We start from the raw sequence: 22,430 nt of genomic DNA on the forward strand, positions 1-22,430 counted from the left end.
AATGCAACCATTGTGTGCAAAATAATGCAAAGCAACACAAGGCCATAAAGCAAATGAGTACAGCAGTAATTTGAAAGCAAATTTCACATAATTGAAATGGGCCCAATTATTGGCCCCCATTACTAAGATGCTTTCCAAAAAGATCCAGCAATCATCTGGAACAGTAAGCAACATTTTGCGATCAGTTCATTGATTCTGCATACTTGAGACGCAAGGTTCACTTGAATATAATTTTCTATAACGTAGTGCTTAAACAAGCCCTGAGGTCTTATAATTCCTTCTAATATTGAACCTGGGTGGTCTGGTATCTGTCAGCGTAACATAGAAATGGGTCCAGGGCCACCCACAGACGAAGTAGTGGTTTCTGCATATTCAGTATTCCTTTGATATTAATATCCTGAATATTTTACATACAGCTGCCAACTTTCCCCACTTTACAACAGTTACCTTTTGGTAAACACTTGTCTTTCTTTGGTGATCGCTCCTGGCCGAGTAAGACTGTCTTCCATGAACACTGTCTAAATGGTGTGTCTGTAAGTGACTGTGGAGGCTAATTCTGGATCCACACATCCTTCCACAGTGGGGACATAGGTTTATGGGCGGGAGTTGATCATGGTGAGGATTTGCCAAACATGGCTTCCTCTTAGCTCGTTTCCTGAGTTCGTGCTTCTTCAAAGTCCATGACATCTTTGGGTATACTGCATTTTTAAAATTTGCCTAGGTAGGCACTTGTCTTTCTCTAGTGAATTGCACACAGTAGTCACCGTATCTCATGTAATTAGAGTAACACACTGAAGCTACCTATTGGAACAGCATGGCAAAAAAAATTACGTCCTTTCATTTAGCTCATTCTCTCATATTCAATTGTACTAAGTTGGACAGAAACAATTAACTAAGATTGATTTGTACTACACTACAATGATCGCTAAGTGATGCATTACCTTTTGGTAGACTTTTGCTTACCGCTAGTGAATTAGAGTTCATATTAAGCTGTTATAGTAAAACATTGCTGTTATGATGAATGTATGAAATTGGATTAATGCCTGAAAATTTTGAGATACATCATTGAATGCTGACAGTGCTCTAAATGGGCATAAACAGAGATATAAAACAGCATTACAAATAGAATTTAATTGGTACTATGACCTAGTATGGCAGTTCTTGTATTCTTTAAAGTTATACTGTAATGTTTCCTTTTGTTACAGGCTTACCTGCGGTGGTTATAATAATTGTTCTAGCAGTCACAAACACAAATGCAAATAGTATTTACAACAAAGACCTGTATGGCAAAAATACTAAGGGGCAAGGTGGAGATGACTTGTAAGTATTTTGTATATGACTTGTAAGTATTTTACATAAAGTGGGTACAATGTAGGACTCCAATACATGCTTAGATCTCCATGTTCCCGCAGGGCTCCCTAGGCTGCGGATAGCAGCCTGCTGCATGGAGCACGGGGCGCGCTGAAGCAGAGTGCCCCGCGCTTCGGGCAGATATCCGCGGCTGGGGGGGGAATAATTTTTCCCCCCTTTATTTCCCTCCCAAAAAACTAGGTGCGTCCTGTGGGTGAAAAATACGGTAATTAGATTTCTTATCTGCCCTTTGACAATGAGGTCCCAGGGCGTGTTACAGTTTAAAAATACAATATTAAAATCAGTTAAAACAAATATCAGTCAAGAGAGTAGTGTGTATCATTATATCTATATTTATATCTATATATCAGGTGATAAAGGCCAGGGTAAAGGGTTATGTCTTCAGCAGAAAATGAAAACGAAGGTGCCAGACATACGTTTGTGGGGAGGGAACTCTGCAGCTTAGTGGCTACCACAAAGGATTTCCTCTCTCAGGCCACCATCTGCCCCCAACCTGAATTATGAGGACAGTGGAACTGCCAGTAGGGCCTCCTCTGCCAATTTTAATGCCCAAGAGATGATGTTTGGGGCCTAAGTCATTTAGGGCTTTAGACACTGATATGACCGCCTTGAATTTAGTGCATGCGCGCGCACATACACGCACGCACGCACACACACACACACACACACACACACAACTCCTGCAGATCAACAGATGCTTAGAAGTTCCCTTCAGGCTTCTGTACTACACTGGTGAACATCAGAAGTAGAGGGAATGGGAATGTTGCACACACTCTCTCTCTCTCCCCTCCCTCTCCCCCCATGCACCTTTTTGCTCTCATGTGCACAGGCTGAACATGTGAGAAGCACTTAACATTTCACACAGATGTTGTAATGAAGCTGGAGGTGATTTTAGCTGTAATGCTGAATTTCACTGGGCTAATTTCAAGCCATCAGAAAATGTGTGATCCTTTATTTACAATTTGATTGACCATTCCAGTGTAACTGTCCAGAACAGGCTGTTTTTCATCTCATGTCCAATTCATGTTGCCACTGCAGTGTGCTCACTGCTTCTAGGTGGTTGGGTCTCATGCTGTAGCAGTCATATCTGCATACAGAAAACACATGGAACAGGTGAATAAAGAAATTACTTCTGAAAGCTCCACCAACCTGAGGACCCAGCCATGAGGAAGCAGTGACCACACCACATGAGTAATGTATGGATCAGCCCAGAGTGACAAAAGCAAAATAGACAACCAGTTTTGTAACAGCAGTATCGTAACAACAGTTTATTTCTTTACAGCTGCTGGATAAAGAACACTAGTGTGTTTTATGTGACCTGCGTTGGCTACTTTGGAATCATGTTTCTCATGAACATTGCCATGTTTGTTGTGGTGATGATGCAAATCTGCGGGAGAAATGGAAAGCGAAGCAATCGGACTATGCGGGAAGAGATTCTGAGGAACCTCCGTAGTGTGGTTAGCTTGACCTTCCTACTAGGCATGACCTGGGGCTTCGCTTTCTTTGCCTGGGGGCCATTATATCTGCCCTTCGTGTACCTCTTCTGTATTTTCAACTCCTTGCAAGGTAAGTGGAGCTCTACTTGGCAAAAACAAAACGAAATTAATAACAACCTAGAGATGGTAGATATAAAAAGCCCTCTCTGTTTGACTGCTTAGGCCACACACCACTCCCCTGACCATGTCCCCCACTAGCCTTGCTGCATGCCCTTATTGAATGCCTTTGCCCAGTTGGAATGTGTATATATAATTCCTCTTGCTTGCCTAGATGGAGGAGAGAGACTGAGGGGGTACCACAATCTCTAGTCTACTCATGAAACCAATACTAAGCTTCCTGAGGAGGTTATTTATTCAAAAAAATAATTTTCAAAATCCTACATTTCAGCTGTTTCTCCTGTTCTATCCCCATTGTATGAGCTCGCCTTTCTTGTGCTTGTTCCCTAACATGTGTAACCAAGAAACTGATTTCACTACATGTCGTTTCTTTTCTTTTTATTCAGTTTTGAATATGTACCATATTTAGTATCAAGGTTATTGTCACTCAGAAACAATTCTGATATCTGAGACAAGAGCTTACATACATCATGCATCATTTTATTGAATCATCAGGCAGTTTTTCCTCCTAAAAAGACTGATCTGCAAAACATATTGCATTCAAAGAAAGCCACAGGCCAGAAATTATTCATCAGAGCTACCCAGAGGCTTGACTTTAATGGAGGTGCTCATGGAGTGTTTATGGAGAAGGGTGACGGAATCTGGGTTCCAATCCAAAGCTCAACAGAATTATTAGAGGATGTACACTGGAAATCCAATGGTAGCTCCAAAACAAATTCAACATTTACAGCCTTCCCAAAGAATCCAATGCTCTTAGGGAGAAATATGTTTCCAGTTTAACAGATCATCCTAGCAGTGTGTATTAGTTAGTTATTCAGCTGGTTAGAATGACTTAAAGCAGGCATGCCCCAAGTCCGTTTTGGGGGCCTAATCTGGTCTACCGGTTGGTTTAATCCTAAAAAACCCCCTCAACTTCAACCCTAAAAAAACCGTAACAACTTCAGTCCTAAAAAATGTTAACAACTTTGGTTGGCCCTCACGGCCCTTCACTTCATCACATCTGGCCCTCTTTGAAAAAAATTTGGACACCACTGACTTAAAGTAAACAAGAACTGGAATTATTCATTCTTGATACTTTTTTAGTAGTGACATTTATACTGTGATATTGTTAAAAGATGCCACTATATCATAGGTATGCAACTCTTAAACAATTATGCTGCTATGCATATCTAGTAGGCTAGCACACCACTGTATGTTTTTAACATTGTACTAATGTACTTGCTAATATGTCCAAACCTAACTAGGTACTAGCTCAGCAGAGTTATCTTGGCTGTTTCTCTCATAAATGCACAGGTAAGATACCTGTTAGAAAACACTCATTAATATGCTTGCATAACAATCTGAATACTGTACAAATCTTACTCTACGGTTTTGTGAGGTTGGGGCATGGCATCCTCAAATTAAGTAAGCAATACAATCCTTTTTCATTTCCTGTTTTTATTATGCAGTTTTCTTCCCATACTCTTTTCAGTGCTGTCATGCAAAGATAAATCAAATTATATTAATCTCCCCTTTATAAAACATATATTCTGATAATTTCATTTCCACTCCCCCGTAGAGAAATTAGGAGCCTTTTTGCCACTAAATTGCAGTTTTCCTTTTGACCGAAACAAAGCTGGTTAAGCCACGCCTGGTATTTGCCATGGCAGAAGAGACAGAAACATGCTCCGCTGATAATTTACAGCCAAGCAGCTTCTACCTAATCTGTGAAGCTCAAGATACTGCTTCTTCCCAGCCAGAGGACTCAGTGAGATACAGCCTGGCAATTAATAAGGGTGAAGGGATTTCTTTACAAAATGTGTCTCTTGCAGAGGCTTTTCATAGGAGTATACAGATTATCTTTCCTCTGGTGGCATTTGTGAGCCAAGTGAGCATCCAGAGCTTTAAAAAGTCACTTCATGCAACAGGTTAAAAGCTGTAGTCCCTGTGAGACCCAATGGATCCATTGCTCTCAATTCAGATCTGTAGTAGTGTCAAAGATGTCTGCAATGTCTCCAAGTTTTATTGCTTCTCCAAATGAGGACTTGTGTATGCAGACACCCTACATTGGACCTTTGTTGTTGCCCACCTATGCCTTTGCAGCAGTACATGGTAGATTTTTTAAATCAATAAGTTATTGAAATTTTCCACTATCTCGGCAATAATAGACAAATAACAGAAATAATAGGCAAGTGTTTAAAACTTGAAATTCAGATAAGAAAGGACATTATCTTTGTTGGTATCCTGAATAAAGTTATCCTGCACAAAATAAGATGCTAATTTTTTAAATTATGTGCTGCTGTGAAATGTACCCATCATTTGACCTAATTAACCAGTCTGCTCACTATGAAACCCCAGCCCATGTGTTGGATGAACCTAAAGGAAGCAAACATCTATATATTAGAACTAGAGGCTTCATGCTGCCATATTTCTTAGAAATACAGTAAAGCATTGGGAAATTATTTGTAGTGTCCAACAAAGCCTCTCCTACTCCCGGAGGGAAGGGGTTGTGAGCGGGAGACAATTCCTGCGTCATGCAGGGGGTGCTCCGCCCCCTGCTTCAACTCCAGGGCTGACGCACCACGCCCCTCCCCAGTTGGGCATCCAATAGGGAAGCTTGGCGGGGGCGTAGCTTGCCGTTCAAATGCGGCCGCGCCAGCCATCCCCGCCATTGCACACACATTTTCTTCGAGTCACCCACCCTCCACTCCCTTTAGATTAGCTTTTCCTGAGACTTTGCTATGGACCTCTGGTTGGTCGCCCTGTTTAACCAGGGGGCCTGGTAGGAGTTTTTCCAATTGGCTAAATTGGCCCGGCCTCTTGGGTTTTTTTGCCTAACTCGTAGCAACCGTCACAACTTTCGTGGTATTTGGAGGTTAGGCATTGGAATGTGTTGTTGGTGTTTTGGGGGGCAAGGTGTGGCCATCGCCTTCCCCGACAATTTTGGGTATTCCACTAAAGGAATCCGGCGGTCGTGGATCCTGTCCAATGCCCGTGTGGTGGGGGGCGACCCTCGGTGACATCAGCAGAGAGCCTATAGTTGTATTAGCATCAACAGGCTCCCCCTCCTGGTGGTTAACCCCTCCTCAGACTCACCCCTCTTCGAGTGGGTGGAGTCTAATGTTCCGTGGTCCAATGCCTAAGCCAATACCTTCTCACATGCTGTAATCAATAAAGTTATGGCCTTTTCCTTACCCATTAACCTTACATACTGTGTCCACGTGTCTTTATTCCCAAAGCGGGGATCGGGTCCTCAAATCACAACAGCAAAAAACAAAACAACAACAACAGAAAATCATTCTCTGTAAAGTGCTGTCTCTATCTGACAATTGTTATGAGCGTTAAATTATTTCATTCTTTTCACTCTGATTTCAGGGTTATTTATATTTATATTCCATTGTGCCATGAAAGAAAACGTCCAGAAACAGTGGAGACGGCATCTCTGTTGCGGTAGATTCAGGCTTGCAGACAACTCAGGTAAATAAACTGCTTACAATGGTTTTTCATGAGGTCTCCCATCCTGGCAATGACCAGACACAGATATACTCAACTCTAGCAAGGCGTTGTGTTAACCTCACTCCACACTCCGAGACCTTAGAAGCATAAGTGGAAGCAATTGACTAATTACCCAGTATACAGTGGTACCTTGGGTTAAGAACTTAATTCGTTCTGGAGGGCCGTTCTTAACCTGAAACTGTTCTTAACCTGAAGCACCACTTTAGCTAATGGGGCCTCCCGCTGCTGCCACTGCGCCATTTCTGTTCTCATCCTGAAGCAAAGTTCTTAACCCGAGGTACTATTTCTGGGTTAGCGGAGTCTGTAACCTGAAGCATCTGTAACCCGAGGTACCACTGTATATGGTGGGTTGTTTGCTTGTTTATTACCAGCCTTTCACCATAACATCCCAGGGCAGGTTACAACCATAAAACACAACACTGAAAACAGTTTAAAACAATGTATAGTCTGATTTCCCCCTCCCCCCCCAGATTTTTGGTGTTTTTTATTGTAATCTTTCTGGGTATTGTTAGAGAGTTAAAGCTGAAAGGATCAAACACTTTGCTGATGTTGTCTTCATTGTCACTGGGTTAATTCTGAGGCTATCTTTTAAGCCTGTAACAATATTCTCATTGGGTGATTGCGTGGAAAATGCAGAAATTCCTCCTTTTGTCCAATAGTCATCCTTTTGCTATTTAATTAAGCCCAGTTCTACTAGAACTACATCGTAAATAATTCCTGGAATGGGTTATATTTTTTTTAGGAATAAGAAAAGTTAAAATGATCCACTGTAATAGTAGTACCAGGAGGCTCTGCATGAATCTGTGCCACTTCTTCTATATGGCCTGGACTTCCAAAAAACTGACCACGTGGCTTAGAATATGCTTTTTGTGTCCTCATACAATTCAGGGAAGTCAGTGGCTATGTTCCCAAGACTGGAAATGTTTAAATACTCTGAGCCTGCCCACTGTGCCCAAAATGAGAAACATTCATGCTTTTTATGCTGCTTGAATCTTGGGGCAGATGGAGATTTTTCTCAGACTTGCTTTTGTGTAGTTAAATAGCTTCTTTTGCATGTTTGAATGCTGGCAAAACAAAGAGTGTGGCTTATGAATCAGACACATATAAAGGATCTTGGAATAGTTCTTTTTTTTTACCAAAATCTCCCATATCCTTTAGTATGGGCTTGTGTAATAAGAGTTGAAAATGTAATTTGGCTACAAAGTGTCCTTATAAAGTGAATGCATATATCTAGTTGAAGTCTACAAATATTCATCATAAACAGTAAAATACGCCCAACTATTAAGTTCACTATGAGACCTTGTGTTTGCCTTTGGCTTCTTTTTCATAAAAATAAGAATAGAAGAGGCAGAAAGATGTTTTACTGAGAACAACAGCCTTTTCCCATTTAAGATTTTCCTATCAACTAAAACTTGTTGGACATTTTTCTCCCATTAAGATTATTACTGTTCACCAAGATTGATCTTTCAGCACCTTTTTGAGGCTTTGCCACATTTATTTCTTTACTTGTTCACTTACTTAGCTGCCCAATAACACACACTCACAAAAATTAAAAGAATAAAGTACTATATTAAAAATGCAATATAAAACAGTAAAGGCAGCATTTAAATTGGTTTCTCTGGCAGGTATACAATAAACCATGAATCATAAGTTTGAGAGTCTCAGATTAAAGCACAATTTTTTAAAAGGCCTGGGTAAATAACAAGGCTTTGACCTGATGCTGAAAAAGACCATAGCAATGGTGCCAGGGGAGATAGCCTGGACAGGTTGTTCCATAACTATTCTTTGCTTCCTTTGATCTTTTGGCATTGCTCCCTTTCCCTGCATTATTTTCCATAAAGCTCTGATTCTATTATCCTGCAGTAGAGTAAACTTTGCCAGTGTATTATATTAGTAATCTTATGAGTTTATGGAAGTCAGGCATCCTAAATTTATGGACCCAGTTAGTGTTAGTTTCTTGGTGCCAGACCCATGTGTATTAAGCGATGTGCTAGACACTTCTAGGGGACGTGGGTGGCACTGTGGGTTAAACCACAGAGCCTAGGACTTGCCGATAAGAAGGTCGGTGGTTCGAATCCCCGTGACGGGGTGAGCTCCCGTTACTTGGTCCCAGCTACTGCCCACCTAGCAGTTCGAAAGCACATCAAAGTGCAAGTACATAAATAGGTACCGCTCCGGCGGGAAGGTAAACGGCGTTTCCGTGCGCTGCTCTGGTTCGCCAGAAGCGAGTTAGTCATGCTGGCCACATGACCCGGAAGCTGTACGCCGGCTCCCTCGGCCAATAAAGCGAGATGAGCGCTGCAACCCCAAAGTCGGCCATGACTGGACCTAATGGTCAGGGGTCCCTTTACCTTTACTTTAGACACTTCTAATCCCCCGGAATCAGCAAGTGTGAAAGCTAATTAAGCTAGGTCAAGATTCTGTGTTGAGGTGATAGCCTGGTTGATGAGTCATTAAGACAACAAAGGATCAAAGGGACTTGGTGTGAGATGGCAAGTAGGTGAGGTCTTTCTCCCTCAACAGATAAAGCCAGAGCTTAGAGAGGTTAGAGGTAGGAGTAATGTGACCGGAGGAGTAAAACAGCAGGCAGGGCACAAAGTTGGATGTCTGCGAAGCCCTTCATCGTAGACTGAGGTTGTATATATGTTATTTACACATATACACACATAAACCAAATATCATAAAGACACCACAGTCTGTGCTGTGCCTTACAGTAGTGCCCCGCAAGACGAACGCCTCGCAAGACGGAAAACCCGCTAGACGAAAGGGTTTTCCGTTTTGGAGGCGCTTCGCAAAACGAATTTCCCTATGGGCTTGCTTCGCAAGACGAAATGTCTTGCGAGTTCCTGCGGGGTTTTTCCCCTTTTCCCCCCTTTTCCTAAGCCCTAAGCCGCTTATCAGCTGATCCGCTGATAAGCCGCTTATCAGCTGATCCGCTAAAAGCCGCTAAACCGCTAATAGCGCCAATCCGCTAAGCCGTCAATGGGCTTGCTTCGCAAGACGAAAAAACCGCTATACGAAGAGCCTCACGGAACGGATTAATTTCATCTTGCGAGGCACCACTGTATTCCCAAAAGGAAACACAAACCCTGGGTAAGTGCTTGGAACCCTTGGAATCTTGCACCGCTCTGAGGTTGGGGTGATGTGCAACAGTATGTAAGTTATGCAGGGTGTTGTATTAGTGGCATTATAAAAGTGATGATAGGGTAAGTACAGGCCACTCATGCATTCAGTGTAATGTGCAAGGCTAGGTCTTGGGCATATCCTTACACAGGTGGAAGTTCTACATCTCATCCCATGGGAGATGCATGAGTTCCTACTTTGCATGCTACAAATAAGCACACAAGGAAGAAGTGAAAGTGACTGGTGCTTTCTTTATCTGTAGGGCCTGAATTATTTTAAGTTGAAATACTGTTACAGACAGCTTACATTTTTTCATTTCATTTCAGACTGGAGTAAAACAGCAACTAATATAATTAAGAAGAGCTCCGACAATCTGGGGAAGTCCTTATCTTCCAGTTCCATTGGTTCTAACTCAACTTACCTGACTTCTAAATCAAAATCTACATCCAATACATACCTTCAAAGGAGCAGCCATTCTGGTGAGTCATATAAAAGGAAATGTAAGTCTTTAAACTGCAGCAATTCATTCTGAGATCCTATGATCATTTGATTTAATTTGGCATGGAGCCTTAGATAAGATAAGATAGCTTATCCCATTACCTCCTCTTTCCTCTGTAGCCCCTGAAAAGCCTCGGGGGGGGGGGGTAGGAGCCTTCTTGAACAATGTAGGATGTGGGCTGGGGCTGCAAAGGAAAGAAAAAAATTGCCTCAAATTGGGACAATTCCCACCCCAGTGGGTAGCCTTTGCCAGCCCACATTGTTCATTTACTCACATGTGTCAGAAATTATAGGCATCCACCTAAATCTTTCCGAGAACTACCTGTATAAGCAGTCTATGGACCATATTTTTCAAGAACTCTGGGACCACAGATGCTGCACAGGCCTCTTTTTGCTGCACGGGCCTCTGCAAAGTCCTCTTTTTATTTATCATTTTTTATTATTCTTTATTAAATTTCTATATCTTCCTTCATCCAAGGATCACAGGCCAGTTTACAACATAAAAAAACACAACACGGTAACAGACAAAAGAAATTACCCCTCCTACAGTTTAATGGGCCATAGATTTTTTTAATTAGATAAAGGCTTATAAGAAGGGGAATGTTTATGCCTGCTGCCTAAAGATGTGTAATGAAGGCACCAGGTGAGCCTCCCTGGGAGCCACAAGCAGGGAGCCATTGCAGAAAAGGCCCAGTCTCCTGGAACAATTTGATTTCATGCTCCCTATACAAAAAGTTGGTTTAAAAAAACCATAATGTGCCAGTATGTCAAGGCATTCCACACAAAGGTCTTTCCACCTGTTTTCACATCAGGGTAGTGGCATAAAGGTAGTCTGGCATTTGTATATGCATCGGCTCTGACTCCCGTAACAAGCACCTTCCTGGCAAGTTGAATAGCATGAATAGTAAGCTGCATAGAAGTAGAAAGACTAGATAGTATTTACCGAGTACTTGGATACAACTATGTTAAATATTCTAGGTATTATTTGTAAGATAGAATATTGCAATATAGTTTTTTTGCAGCTAAATTCTGCCTAAAGCAGAACATTAAGTGCCAGGGCTGGGAGTGACAGCTCGCTGAAGAGGAATTGATTTCTGAAAGTGATGTGGGAAACCTACGAGTATCCTCTTGCCTTCCATTAAATTTTAGCTGGTGTTCTTCACACCATTGTAACTAAAGCACCTCTGATGCAGTCTAGCCTCAATCGTGCAAAGATGAGATCACCCAGGCCTTTTTGGTACTAATTATGTTATTTACCTTTAAGGTTTCCAAGAACTGAGGCTTAACTAAAACAAAACAAAACATGATGTGATGTCAATGGCTTCTTCAGTGGAGCATTACTAATTGCTCCTTTTACTTTCTTGCTTATCACTTTGTGTTTAATATATGAGATGTTATTTTGTTACAGAGCTCATTAGAGCTTTCTCTGCCAGAGTGCAAAAGCCACAATCATTGCCATATTACCACATAGTGGTGGTTTGTTTAAAACCATGTTTATCATTTAAGAATCACTATATCTGTCTTATCTATGTATTATCACGAATCCAAAGCTCCTAGGCACAATATACTAAATCATGTGTTAGATGTTTTCTTTGACTAGGCAGTAGGCAAGAGTGTCTAACCTTTGGCCTTCCTCATGTTGCTGGACTCCCAACTCCCATCATTCCTGACCATTAACCATGTTGACTGTGACTGATGGGAGTTGGAGCACACTTTCTGTGGGCAACGCAGTGGCGCTGTGGTCTAAACCACAGAGCCTAGGGCTTGCCGATCAGAAGGTTGGTGGTTCGAATCCCCATGATGGGGTGAGCTCCCGTTGCTCAGTCCCAGCTCCTGCCAACCTAGCAGTTCGAAAGCACGTCAAGTGCAAGTAGATAAATAGGTACCGCTCTGGCGGGAAGGTAAACGGCGTTTCCATGCACTGCTCTGGTTCGCCAGAAGCAGCTTAGTCATTCTGGCCACATGACATGGAAGCTGTCTGCAGACAAACGCCGGCTCCCTCGGCCAGTAAAGCGAGATAAGCGCTGCAACCCCAGAGTCATCCGCGACTGGACTTAACGGTCAGGGGTCCCATTAATGCTTAATGTATTATGTTTCATTTTATGTGCTGCTTTTGTAATTTGCTGTTTGTTCTTATATTTATTCATCCCATCTGAACCTAGTTATTACCTCTTTGTGCAGCAGTCCAGTTTAGCGCTTTAAGCTCATCTTTGATTTCTGATGAATGTTATAGTAGATGTATATTTCCACAGCAGTTATTTATACTGGTTATTGTTCCCTGGAATTGACTCCGAAACTCATATGTTTATGGTATAGATAATGTCTTCTAAGAACATTTCTCCATCAGAGGTGGAATATTCAAGGTACAGTGTGCATCACTTTGGCTGAATGCATGATTTTCAAAAGCTGGTGTGAGGACACTTGCATGAAGTTCCAACTCATGGCACAAAAGACTTGCTAATCATACATACTGCTTCATTTTAAATTATGCAACTTCTTCTGTCATTAATTCTGATTGCCAGTGATTCAAGACACAAGAACGCTTCACATACTGGTTAGCTATCAAATGTAAATCTGCTTGTAAATGTAAATATACTTACCAGGTGGCTGAAATCAGGTTCAATACTATTTTATATTCCATATATTTTCTTTAAGCAACAACACAGCTGATGACTTACATTTGTGCCATAGATGGTACGTCACACTACACAGATTCTTTTCTCAGAAAGTTCTGCTACAGGTTTTTTAAAACTCAAAATACAAATTTTAGTAGGTTATGGAAGCCAAGAGAAAAAGGTACTATTAAACACATATATGTAATTGAAAAAGAAATTACTCTATTGTATTATCTAGTACTGAGTTTTTTTCTATCCATTTTCAAGTTTTCAGTTAACTGAAGCAATTTTTGATTATAATTGTGTTTAAGTAGGTTCAACAGGTATTGATTAGGATACATAATAATAAAATGATTTTAAAAGTTCCATATGGATCATGTGGCCATTCAGTTAAATATTAAGAGATGCTCCAGGTACAAACAGAGTGTCTTTCTTAAACGTCCCATTTTCTCTGTTAAAGGTCATGACCAGTTTTACATTTTTTGTTGATTTTTTAAAAAAATGCTCACATAGTTAAATATGTTTGTTTATTAAACATACAAGTATGATATATAACAAATACAAATAATGTGAAATGAAATGTCATCCTCAAGCCTTTTCAAAAGCAATAGAGAGAAATTCAGATCAAATCATAAGCTAGGAGACCTAGCACTATTTGAATGTTTGCAGAGGGGAAAGGTTTGTCTGCTATGCATCACTGAACATACTTGCCTGCTTTTTTAAAAAAAAATCACTCTGATATGCTGTGGCATGCTTGTTCTTCTTTCTATGAGATTAAAAAAAATCTTTGCAACCTATTTTTCTTCACTTCCAGATCAAAGTAATTCCTGTCTTAAACTCCCTTCATTATAATTTGGGATCATTATACATTCTTTTGAGAACTGCTTTTACCTTTTGTTTTATATCTAGTGACTGGTTTGCCTCATCTAGAGTATTGCTTGTCATAGCAAGCAGAACTGAAAGTGTTTTCTTGTTAATAGTATGATAACCTTTTTTCATGAAGAAATTATTTCAAAAGCTGTTAATAGTAAAAAAAAAAAAAAAGCAACTGTTTCAAAAGCCTTATGCTAGGTCATATAAAGTAATTACAGTTTGGTCTTATTTGCTAATTGTTCATAAATATAATATGCTCCAAACTATGGAAATGATTGCTCATTACTTGAGCTCCACCTAATGGTCAAATTCAGCCCAGCAAAGCTTTACCAGCATAATTTTTAGCCTGCTGTTAATGTCTGAATCATACAAATATTGTTCTAGAGTGTGTACAAGCTTCAGTGGTTGGAAGTGATTTTATTCATTACAAACTCAGGATGATACTGATTATGATGGAATAACAAGATTAACAACCAATTATTTATTTATTTAAAATGTTTGTTTAGTTTATTTGCAGCATTTATATACTGCTTGGTTGTATTAAAACCTCAAAGCAGTTTGCCTGTTAAAGCCATAGAAAGGGAGACACTGTGCTGCCATTCTCCCTTCCTCTCAATAACACACAATATCATTTATCATGATTGTCATGACTTAGGATGGATAAATCAGTCTGTTCCTGGTCTGAATCAGTTCTGCCCCTGTTCACCCATAATTTTATTCTGTCACTTTAATCTTCAGTTTAAATGAAATAGATGTAAACATGTGCATTTAAATTCCCACAAACATGTTAAAAGCATTTTGATGCATTTTCTAATTGATGACTGTGTCAGAACATTCAGGAAGCACAGAAGCCAGTGAAAAAACTAAATTCTGATCCACTCTTTATTCTGGATGGGGCAGGATCAGTTTGATTCCTGTTAGAATCTGCAAGTACTGAACAAATTCCATAAGAATCCCTAGTCATGATGTTAGGACATGGGCACCTCTTTTTTAGACGTTGGTGTCTCTGAGTCATGATGTGTGCTTTTCACTGACACCTGTTAATGCATAGATTACAATAACACACATCATCACAATGTAACAACACAAGATTTACGATGCTGCAAATTGCAGCAGTGAACTTTCACACTGGGCTACAATTTTCAGTGGCAGATGCAAATCTACCTTAGCATGTAGTCTCATCCTCACCTGTAAACCTGCAGGCAGTACATGTCCACAGAGCAGCTGAAGAGTCTGGGATTCATTTCAGTGGAGATGCGCAGTCTGCATTCACAAAGGAACAGAAAACAAGGATTATCCCTCCGTTCCAATTTAAATTAACAATAAGGCCCTTATACCAGACTGGGGAACCTGTGACCCACCTGCAGTTGCTGGACTACAGCACCCTGATCCCTGATTAGCCTGGTGACCAGAGCTCATGGGAGTTGGAGCCCAGCAAAGTCTGAATGTCTACCTATTCCCCATCCATTAGAGTACAATCTAGAGAAAGTTAGGTTGGACTAAAAATAATAGCATTTTCCTCTTTCTGAACTGTCTTTGTGTTGCCAAATCTAATTATGTGGCATCACTGCATTAACAACGTGAGCCCCAGCTGGCTGGGATCACAATTCCAGGAGCAAGAAGAGGGGGGAATTGGGCTGAAGTAGCAGCTGAGAGGGTAGCTGGCACTACCCAATCACTTCTGTAGTAAGCTACACTTGGAATTGCAATTGACTTGCCACACTCCCAGGAATGTTGCACTTCTTGTATGTGAACATCCCACTGTTCTGTCCACACCACTGAGCATGACATGGCTGCTGTGGGTGGAGAAACAGGAGGGGCAGATTACCTCAGATGCCATCTGAAGTTCAGTACACATTCACTACAGCCTTTGCAGTAGGTACCTTTTTAGCTCATATTTTGCTAATCTAGTTTTAAATTATTGCTAAAATGTTTTCTTGAGTATAATTTTGAAAACATTACTTCAAGAGTGTTAAAATACTCAAAACAACAACAAAACCTTCCAGTCACCACCATGATTAGTATGCATGATAGTGTTATAGCAAACAGAGTGATAAAATGCCACACACTGCAAAGGTTATAGTAAATACGAGTTGAATTGTGATAGGCATCTGATACATCACTGTGCATGTCAAAACCCTACACCGGAAAAAAGAGTAGCACCAAGTGCATCTGCTCCTATGGAGATGAAGCTACTTTGCAATTATTTTGAAAAATGTTGAGATTTTCTGAGGTCTGAGAAAAGACAAAAAAATCGCAGGATGATAGTGACTGGATGGCTGCTTTGTGTAGATGCTCTGTAAAAAGTGAGTGATTGAAGCATGGTAATTCCACACTAAATGTCTAGCGTGGAAGCACCCAGAAGTGAATGCTGGTGAGCACGTGTAAAAAAGAAGGAAAAGCATATTGGTCCCTGAATTCTCCCCTTACTCTCATTTTTGTACCATAAATGTTCCCTGGAGGATATTTAGTGCAACACTCATATTAAAGCTGAGATCATGTATAAATCAGCACAGAAATAATAAAGAGCTAGGTTCAACTGAAAATTCAAGCTAGTTTTCCAGCTGTGGAAAATGAACAACAGAAGTGAATTCATACTACAATATAAACTACACAAAGGCATATTATTCACAACATTTCTTAAGAAACAAAAATATAGAAGTTAAATGTATCTATGACTGTTCATACTAAGGGATTGCCTGTGGGTGGATAACTATGCAGTTAGAAAATAACATTACTGACTAATGGATTCTCTTCCTTTTTGTTAGACAATGTTTTTCTTGACAAGCATTCACCAAAATATGTCCAAGTGGACACAGAGCAGACATCAATCATCCCGGTTCATCAGGTTATTGACAAAGTGAAGGGATACTACAGTACTCACTCAGACAACTTCTACAAAAACATCATCATGTCAGACTCCTTGAGCCACAGCACAAAGTTCTGAATTTCTGGAACAACAAAATTCAACAAAAAGCATGAAGCTTAAGAATGAATAAGGACTTGATTACAGAACGAGGAAAAAATACCAAAGTCTTTAACCAGTTATTGTTTGTCTACCAACTTCAGCGGAAAAAACAGTTGTCCTCGTTTAGGAAATACATCATCTGAATAATGTCTTCACTTACACAATAGTCACGCTGACACTTCTGCATCAGGACATTTGTCAAACTTCTGTCTTTCCCCAGTGGCGCATTAGTTATATGTTACTCCATCTGTATCGTTGCAAAAATTAAGACCACCCTAAAACCCCCAAATTCGTGACTTTTTAAATTTGCCTTTATTTAAACGTAATATAGATATATATTTTTAATTCCTTCTCGGGTGTTCAGTGCATCGTGTTCTAGAGATCTTTTCCCTACGAGAAAGCCTATTATTGGTGAATTAATGAATGCTTGTGCCTAAAGGCACAAGGCCAAACTATTCAGATAAGATACCCTGAATCTTGCTTGCAAAGTCTGGGCCATATTTATAGCTTTGTGAATGGCAAAAGTGGGGAAGTGCTTCTTTGCCTTTAGAGGTGCTTAATGAAGAATTTTGCTAACTTGAAAGTTTGCATAGTCCTGGACCAAAAGGAATTTGGTCCAACAATAGATGACCTTTCCTAATCTATTATCAAATGAGAAGGTTTGCATACCATGCAGAACACTAAATGTAAATTTTTATTGTTACTACAGTGGATGAAAATGTAACATTTTCACATAGTTTGCCTTAATCTACGAGCTCCTTATATACATGAGAACTCCTGGTTGGAAAATGAATGGGCACTTTCCCAAATGATTCCAACATTAAGAGAACCTCAGCGCTATCCCATGGCATACTGAAGTAATAGAGCTGTAGAGATAGGGCAACTCTCTGTGCACAGCAGAGTATTGGAACATACGGTTGTTAATCTGTTCACATTTACACATTTTACTCATATTCACATGGAATGTAAAAGATGGATTGCACATGAGCATGCTTTGTGTGCACTAAGGTGTATCAATCCACCAACACAGTTGAGGTGATCTCATTCATGTTTTTTATTTCATTATTTCCTTCCACCAAAGCACTCAAACCATCCTCCTGATCAACACTACCATTCACATTTTTTATTTCCCCATGTTTTTATAAAGTGCTTTGAATTACAACTCATGGCTGTAACAATCATGCTTAGATCCACTGGAATCAGTATGCTTAATTCTTGGAAATTATCTAGTAATATTCACTGTAAATATATACATTACATTTATCATTTCGATAAAATTTGGGGTTAAAAAAAGGAACTAGCCAAATGCAACAAAAATTAGAGGAACCCCCCCCCAAACCCCAATGTTATCACTGTTCAGCACCAGTACAGTTTGACTCACTTCAGGTAAGTTTGTATAGGATCGCAGTTCCTCCAAGTGGCCAATCATAGATTTCCCCTCATATTATATGCTGCTATTATTCCTAGGTATGGAGTACAACAGCAATTTGAGTGCTACCCTTAATATCATTTCATATATTGTATGGTTAATTACAACACTTTTCTACTGCATCACATATATTTAAGAATTAGAATTTTGTTACAAGGAAGTCACTTGAATTGGAAACTGCTTAGGTCCTATTTAGAATTAAACAGCTAAGACAAGTGTTTCACCTCAAAATGTGAACGAAATAATTCCTGATGACAATAATCTAATGAGGTTGAATGGCTTCTCCATGGAGAAGAAAAATTTGTATCTGAGCATTGGCCAAATTTGTATATGATTATCTCCCTTTCTTCATGGCTTCCAGAAAGCAGCTTTAGTGTGAGATTTCTTTTAGATAATTTTTTTTAAGGGAAAAATAAGAGAATAGAAATGCTTGTGAATTAAAATTAATAAAATACCCTAGTTCAATAAGATGAAACAGTAGAATTTTCCTGAGTCCTAGGTATTGTCTGACCAACAGATTAATGTATGGTTTTGCCTATATTTTCACTAAATTAAGCATATCCTTTGCTTTTACTACCATGTAGTAATCTTAAACTGTCTTATTTCACTTATACATTTTCAAATACTGTTTATTTTTCCATTGTAAATCTTTGTTTATCTTGTTGACAACGCACCACCTCTCTTGTATATAATTATTTATTTTTGAGGTTTTAAAATATGTCAGCATAGTGTTAGCTGCATACTGGCTTTGTCTGTGATTATATGCAACTGTTAAATGCATCTTTCCACAAGAGAGGGAGGAAAAAAATCATCTCAAATATGCATATATATGTATTATATTTTCTACATGAAAAGTATATTGTGTATGATATTGCTAGCAGTTTGAGGGAAGCAGTGGTGTAACTTCAAATACTAGTCATTAAGCACTAGTGAGGTGGATTTAAAGTCTGGCCAAAAGCAGAAATACTTTTTAAAGCATTCCATTTGTTAGTACTCCAAATAATTAAAAAAATTTTAAAGCTGTGAGTGGCTTTGTTTCTTTGCAACTGAGCAGAGAAATTGTTCCATAAAACTCTGGGGAATAACCTATTTTACCTATTAATCTTGAGTAATGGACGTTTATTTCTTTATTAGCATTCGTGTAACAGTGAGATGGAGAAAAGCACAATGCATAATGACATAGGATCTATGAAACACAAGCATTTGTTACATTTTCCAGCTCTGATTTTTTAAAAAAGAAATACTCTGAGCATGCACAGTTTCATTAGCATTGAGATTTGAAGATGGAACTACAGTGGTGCCTCGCAAGACGAAAAGAATCCGTTCCGCGAGTCTCTTCATCTTGCAGTTTTTTCGTCTTGCGAAGCAAGCCCATTAGTGGCTTAGTGGATTAGCTGTTAAGCGGCTTAGAAAAAGGGGGGGGGGGAGGAAAAAAACCCCGCAGGAACTCGCAAGACATTTTCGTCTTGCGAAGCAAGCCCATAGGAAATTTGTTTTGCGAAGCACCTCCAAAACGGAAAACCCTTTCGTCTAGCGGGTTTTCAGTCTTGCGGGGCACCACTGTACAGATTTTCCCCTGCAAGCTGTGGGATTCTGACATCACTGCAGTGGTAGATCTTAGTAATGAAAGTATTACTGATACTGAACTATGTTTCATCAGAGTATATACCTTTCAGAATGGGCTCATAACATCTGTACATTAGATAAAAGCAGGACACAGATTGCCCCGCTATGAGTGAGACATGTTTGGGTAAATGAATTTCATTTTTCTCCCCAGACTCATAGATCCAGTCATTTCATTTATATGCTGCCTTTCCATAGTTAAAGCCATGCTCAAGGCGGCTTACAACATGCGCGAAAATAATTTATTACAAATATAACAAAAAGAGTCATAAGCTGCAAATAAAACGCATCAAAAAGTGCACAACCAAATTGAACAATTTCCACATCGTATCTTAATAAGTTCAAAAAATGAAGATACAAAAAAACAACAACAACATCTATAGGAATATGTTGATGCATTCTACCTCATTGCAAAAAAGATAGGAACAGAGAGAGATGAATGGATGTCAGATCCAAGAAGGAATTCATATATTGCACAATGGGCAAAATTGAGATGTGGGACAGGTACATGGATATAGGAAGTGATGAAATGATGAAGCAAAAAGGCAATGATAATCGGATTTGGGGAAGAGCTTCCTATAGGTCAGTATAGGATTCCCAAGTCATCTGAAACTCCAAGAACAGAGCCTTGGAGCTACAGGGTTTGAGACTAGTTGAAACAAAGTGGCAGAGGCACACTTGGGGAATTTTGACCTTTTGGTGATCCCTCCCTTTGAAAGGAACTTGAAATGGATGAAGAAGAAAAGAAGGGCATGCCCTCAGTGGTAAGGAAGACAAGTAGGACAATGATCACTTGCTCTACTCTATACCTAGTTGGCTAGAATGGGGATGTACATTGGGATAAGTGTTCAAGTGGGAATCCATTGTGCAAATGGACAACATATTCAAGTGGACACCCTAGTACAATGTTATGCACACATGCTGAATTATTTCTGATATCCATAGGCATATCCCCATCATGTTCAAGTTCAATTAGTACATATGGACTCAAACAAAAATATTGGTGGGCATGGAATTGCCAGTGCAGTGTGGGAATGCAGAAATCATTCTGGTTCATACCAGAGTCTGAAGAGCAACCAGGGAATGGTCATAACCTTAACTCCTATTTTGAGCCTTTCAGGTGCCCCTGGATGGCCACTATTGGAGCCCAGGTGAGCCCAACCACTGGAAGCCCATTCAAGGACTTATGGTAGCACAGTGGGGGGCAATGCATCCAAATTGGCTTTGGGGAGGGTCGGAAGAAGTCCTGGAGCAGCACGCTGGGGAAGGAGAAGACAGACAGTTCCATCAGGCAAGCAGAAATGCTCACAGAACAATCTGCTTAGCACTGTGTTGAATTCCTCTCCAGGTGCTGGAATAGGTGGGACTTTGATGCATCTAGGCAATTCTTACATTGCTATTGGTTCTTACGAAACAATAATATGGATACACCTCCACTTCGGCCATGACTTGTCTGAAGAGCCCTTCATAATAAATTATGTTTTCTTTCTTCAAAAAGTCTTAAGTGTTTATTTCTTCCCAAATGGAACTAACATTGGGGGGGGTAGGGTGTTGCCTATTCAGGAAATGTTATTGGTATTTAGAAATTTATTCCTTCCTACTCCTGGTTCAGAATCACAGTGTGATTAACAATTTTTAACCATTCCTGCATTAACATGTTCCTTTCAGGGTGGAGTAAAGGAATTGAATTGAAGCATAAGGTCAAACAGATTCCTCACTGGCCTTGCAGACAACTTCGTTGTCCAGAAAGTGGGAGAAGCAACAAGAGGAACAGCCATTTTAGATCTGGTCCTAACCAATGTTGATGACCTGGTTAGTGGGGTAGAAGTGGAAGGATCATTAGGCGCGAGTGATCATGCTCTTCTGAAGTTTACTATACAGCGGAAAGGAGCAGCCAAGCATACTAGGACTCAATTTCTTGACTTTAAGAAAGCCGACTTCATAAAACTTAGGGAAGTGCTGGGTGAGATCCCATGGACAGTAATACTAAAAGGAAAGGGAGTTCATGATGGCTGGGAGTTTGTTAAGAGGGAGATAGTAAAAGCACAACTTCAGGCAATACCAATGAGACGGAAACATGGAAGGTGCCTAAAGAAGCCAGGGTGGCTATCTAAAGAACTTTTAACTGAGTTAACATTAAAAAAGGATGTGTACAAAAAATGGAAAAGGGGGGAAACCACCAAAGAGGAATTCAAACAAATAGCCAGCACGTGTAGACACAAAGTCAGAAAAGCTAAAGCACAGAATGAACTCAGGCTTGCTAGAGAGGTTCAAAGCAACAAAAAAGGCTTTTATGGGTATGTTTGTAGCAAAAGGAAGAAGAAAGAAACAGTGGGGTCACTCAGAGGAGAAGGTGGTGAAATGCAAACAGGGGACACAGAAAGGGCTGAACTCCTCAATGCCTTCTTTGCCTCAGTCTTCTCCAATAAAGAAAACAATGCCCGACCTGAAGAATTTGGAGCAAATGATTCAGCAGAGGAAACACAGCCCAGAATAACTAAGGAGATAGTACAAGAATACTTGGCTAGTTTAGATGTATTCAAGTCTCCAGGGCCAGATGAACTGCATCCAAGAGTATTAAAAGAACTGGCAGATGTGATCTCAGAACCACTGGCAGTCATCTTTGAGAATTCCTGGAGAACATGCGAAGTCCCGTCAGACTGGAGGAGGGCAAATGTTGTCCCTATTTTCAAAAAGGGGAAAAGAGAGGACCCAAATAATTACCGCCCAGTCAGTCTGACATCAATACCAGGGAAGATTCTGGAGCAGATCATTAAGCAAACAGTCTGTGAGCACCTACAAAGGAATACTGTGATCACCAA

At 40.1% G+C, this 22,430-nt stretch overlaps 1 protein-coding gene across 4 annotated transcripts in view; it reads left to right on the top strand.

Annotated features, from left to right (window-relative positions):
* The window catches only part of ADGRG6 (adhesion G protein-coupled receptor G6), a 96,525-nt gene extending 77,514 nt beyond the window's left edge, over positions 1–19,011 (top strand). For 3 of the 4 annotated variants that reach the window (XM_081855260.1, XM_081855259.1, XM_081855261.1), the window contains 5 exons: positions 1,206–1,320; positions 2,654–2,937; positions 6,339–6,440; positions 9,929–10,081; positions 16,357–19,011. In XM_081855260.1, coding sequence (XP_081711386.1) covers positions 1,206–1,320; positions 2,654–2,937; positions 6,339–6,440; positions 9,929–10,081; positions 16,357–16,535 — 833 coding nt within the window. In that variant the 3' untranslated portion in view covers positions 16,536–19,011. Of the gene's footprint in view, positions 1–1,205; positions 1,321–2,653; positions 2,938–6,338; positions 6,441–9,928; positions 10,082–12,416; positions 12,464–16,356 lie in introns of all 4 variants that reach the window. The other variant, XM_081855262.1, reaches the window with a different exon arrangement.
* The last annotated feature ends 3,419 nt before the right edge of the window (positions 19,012–22,430 follow it).

This window comes from Podarcis erhardii (assembly GCF_964252035.2).
Source record: "Podarcis erhardii genome assembly, chromosome: 3".
Classification (NCBI taxonomy): Eukaryota; Metazoa; Chordata; class Lepidosauria; order Squamata; family Lacertidae; genus Podarcis; species Podarcis erhardii.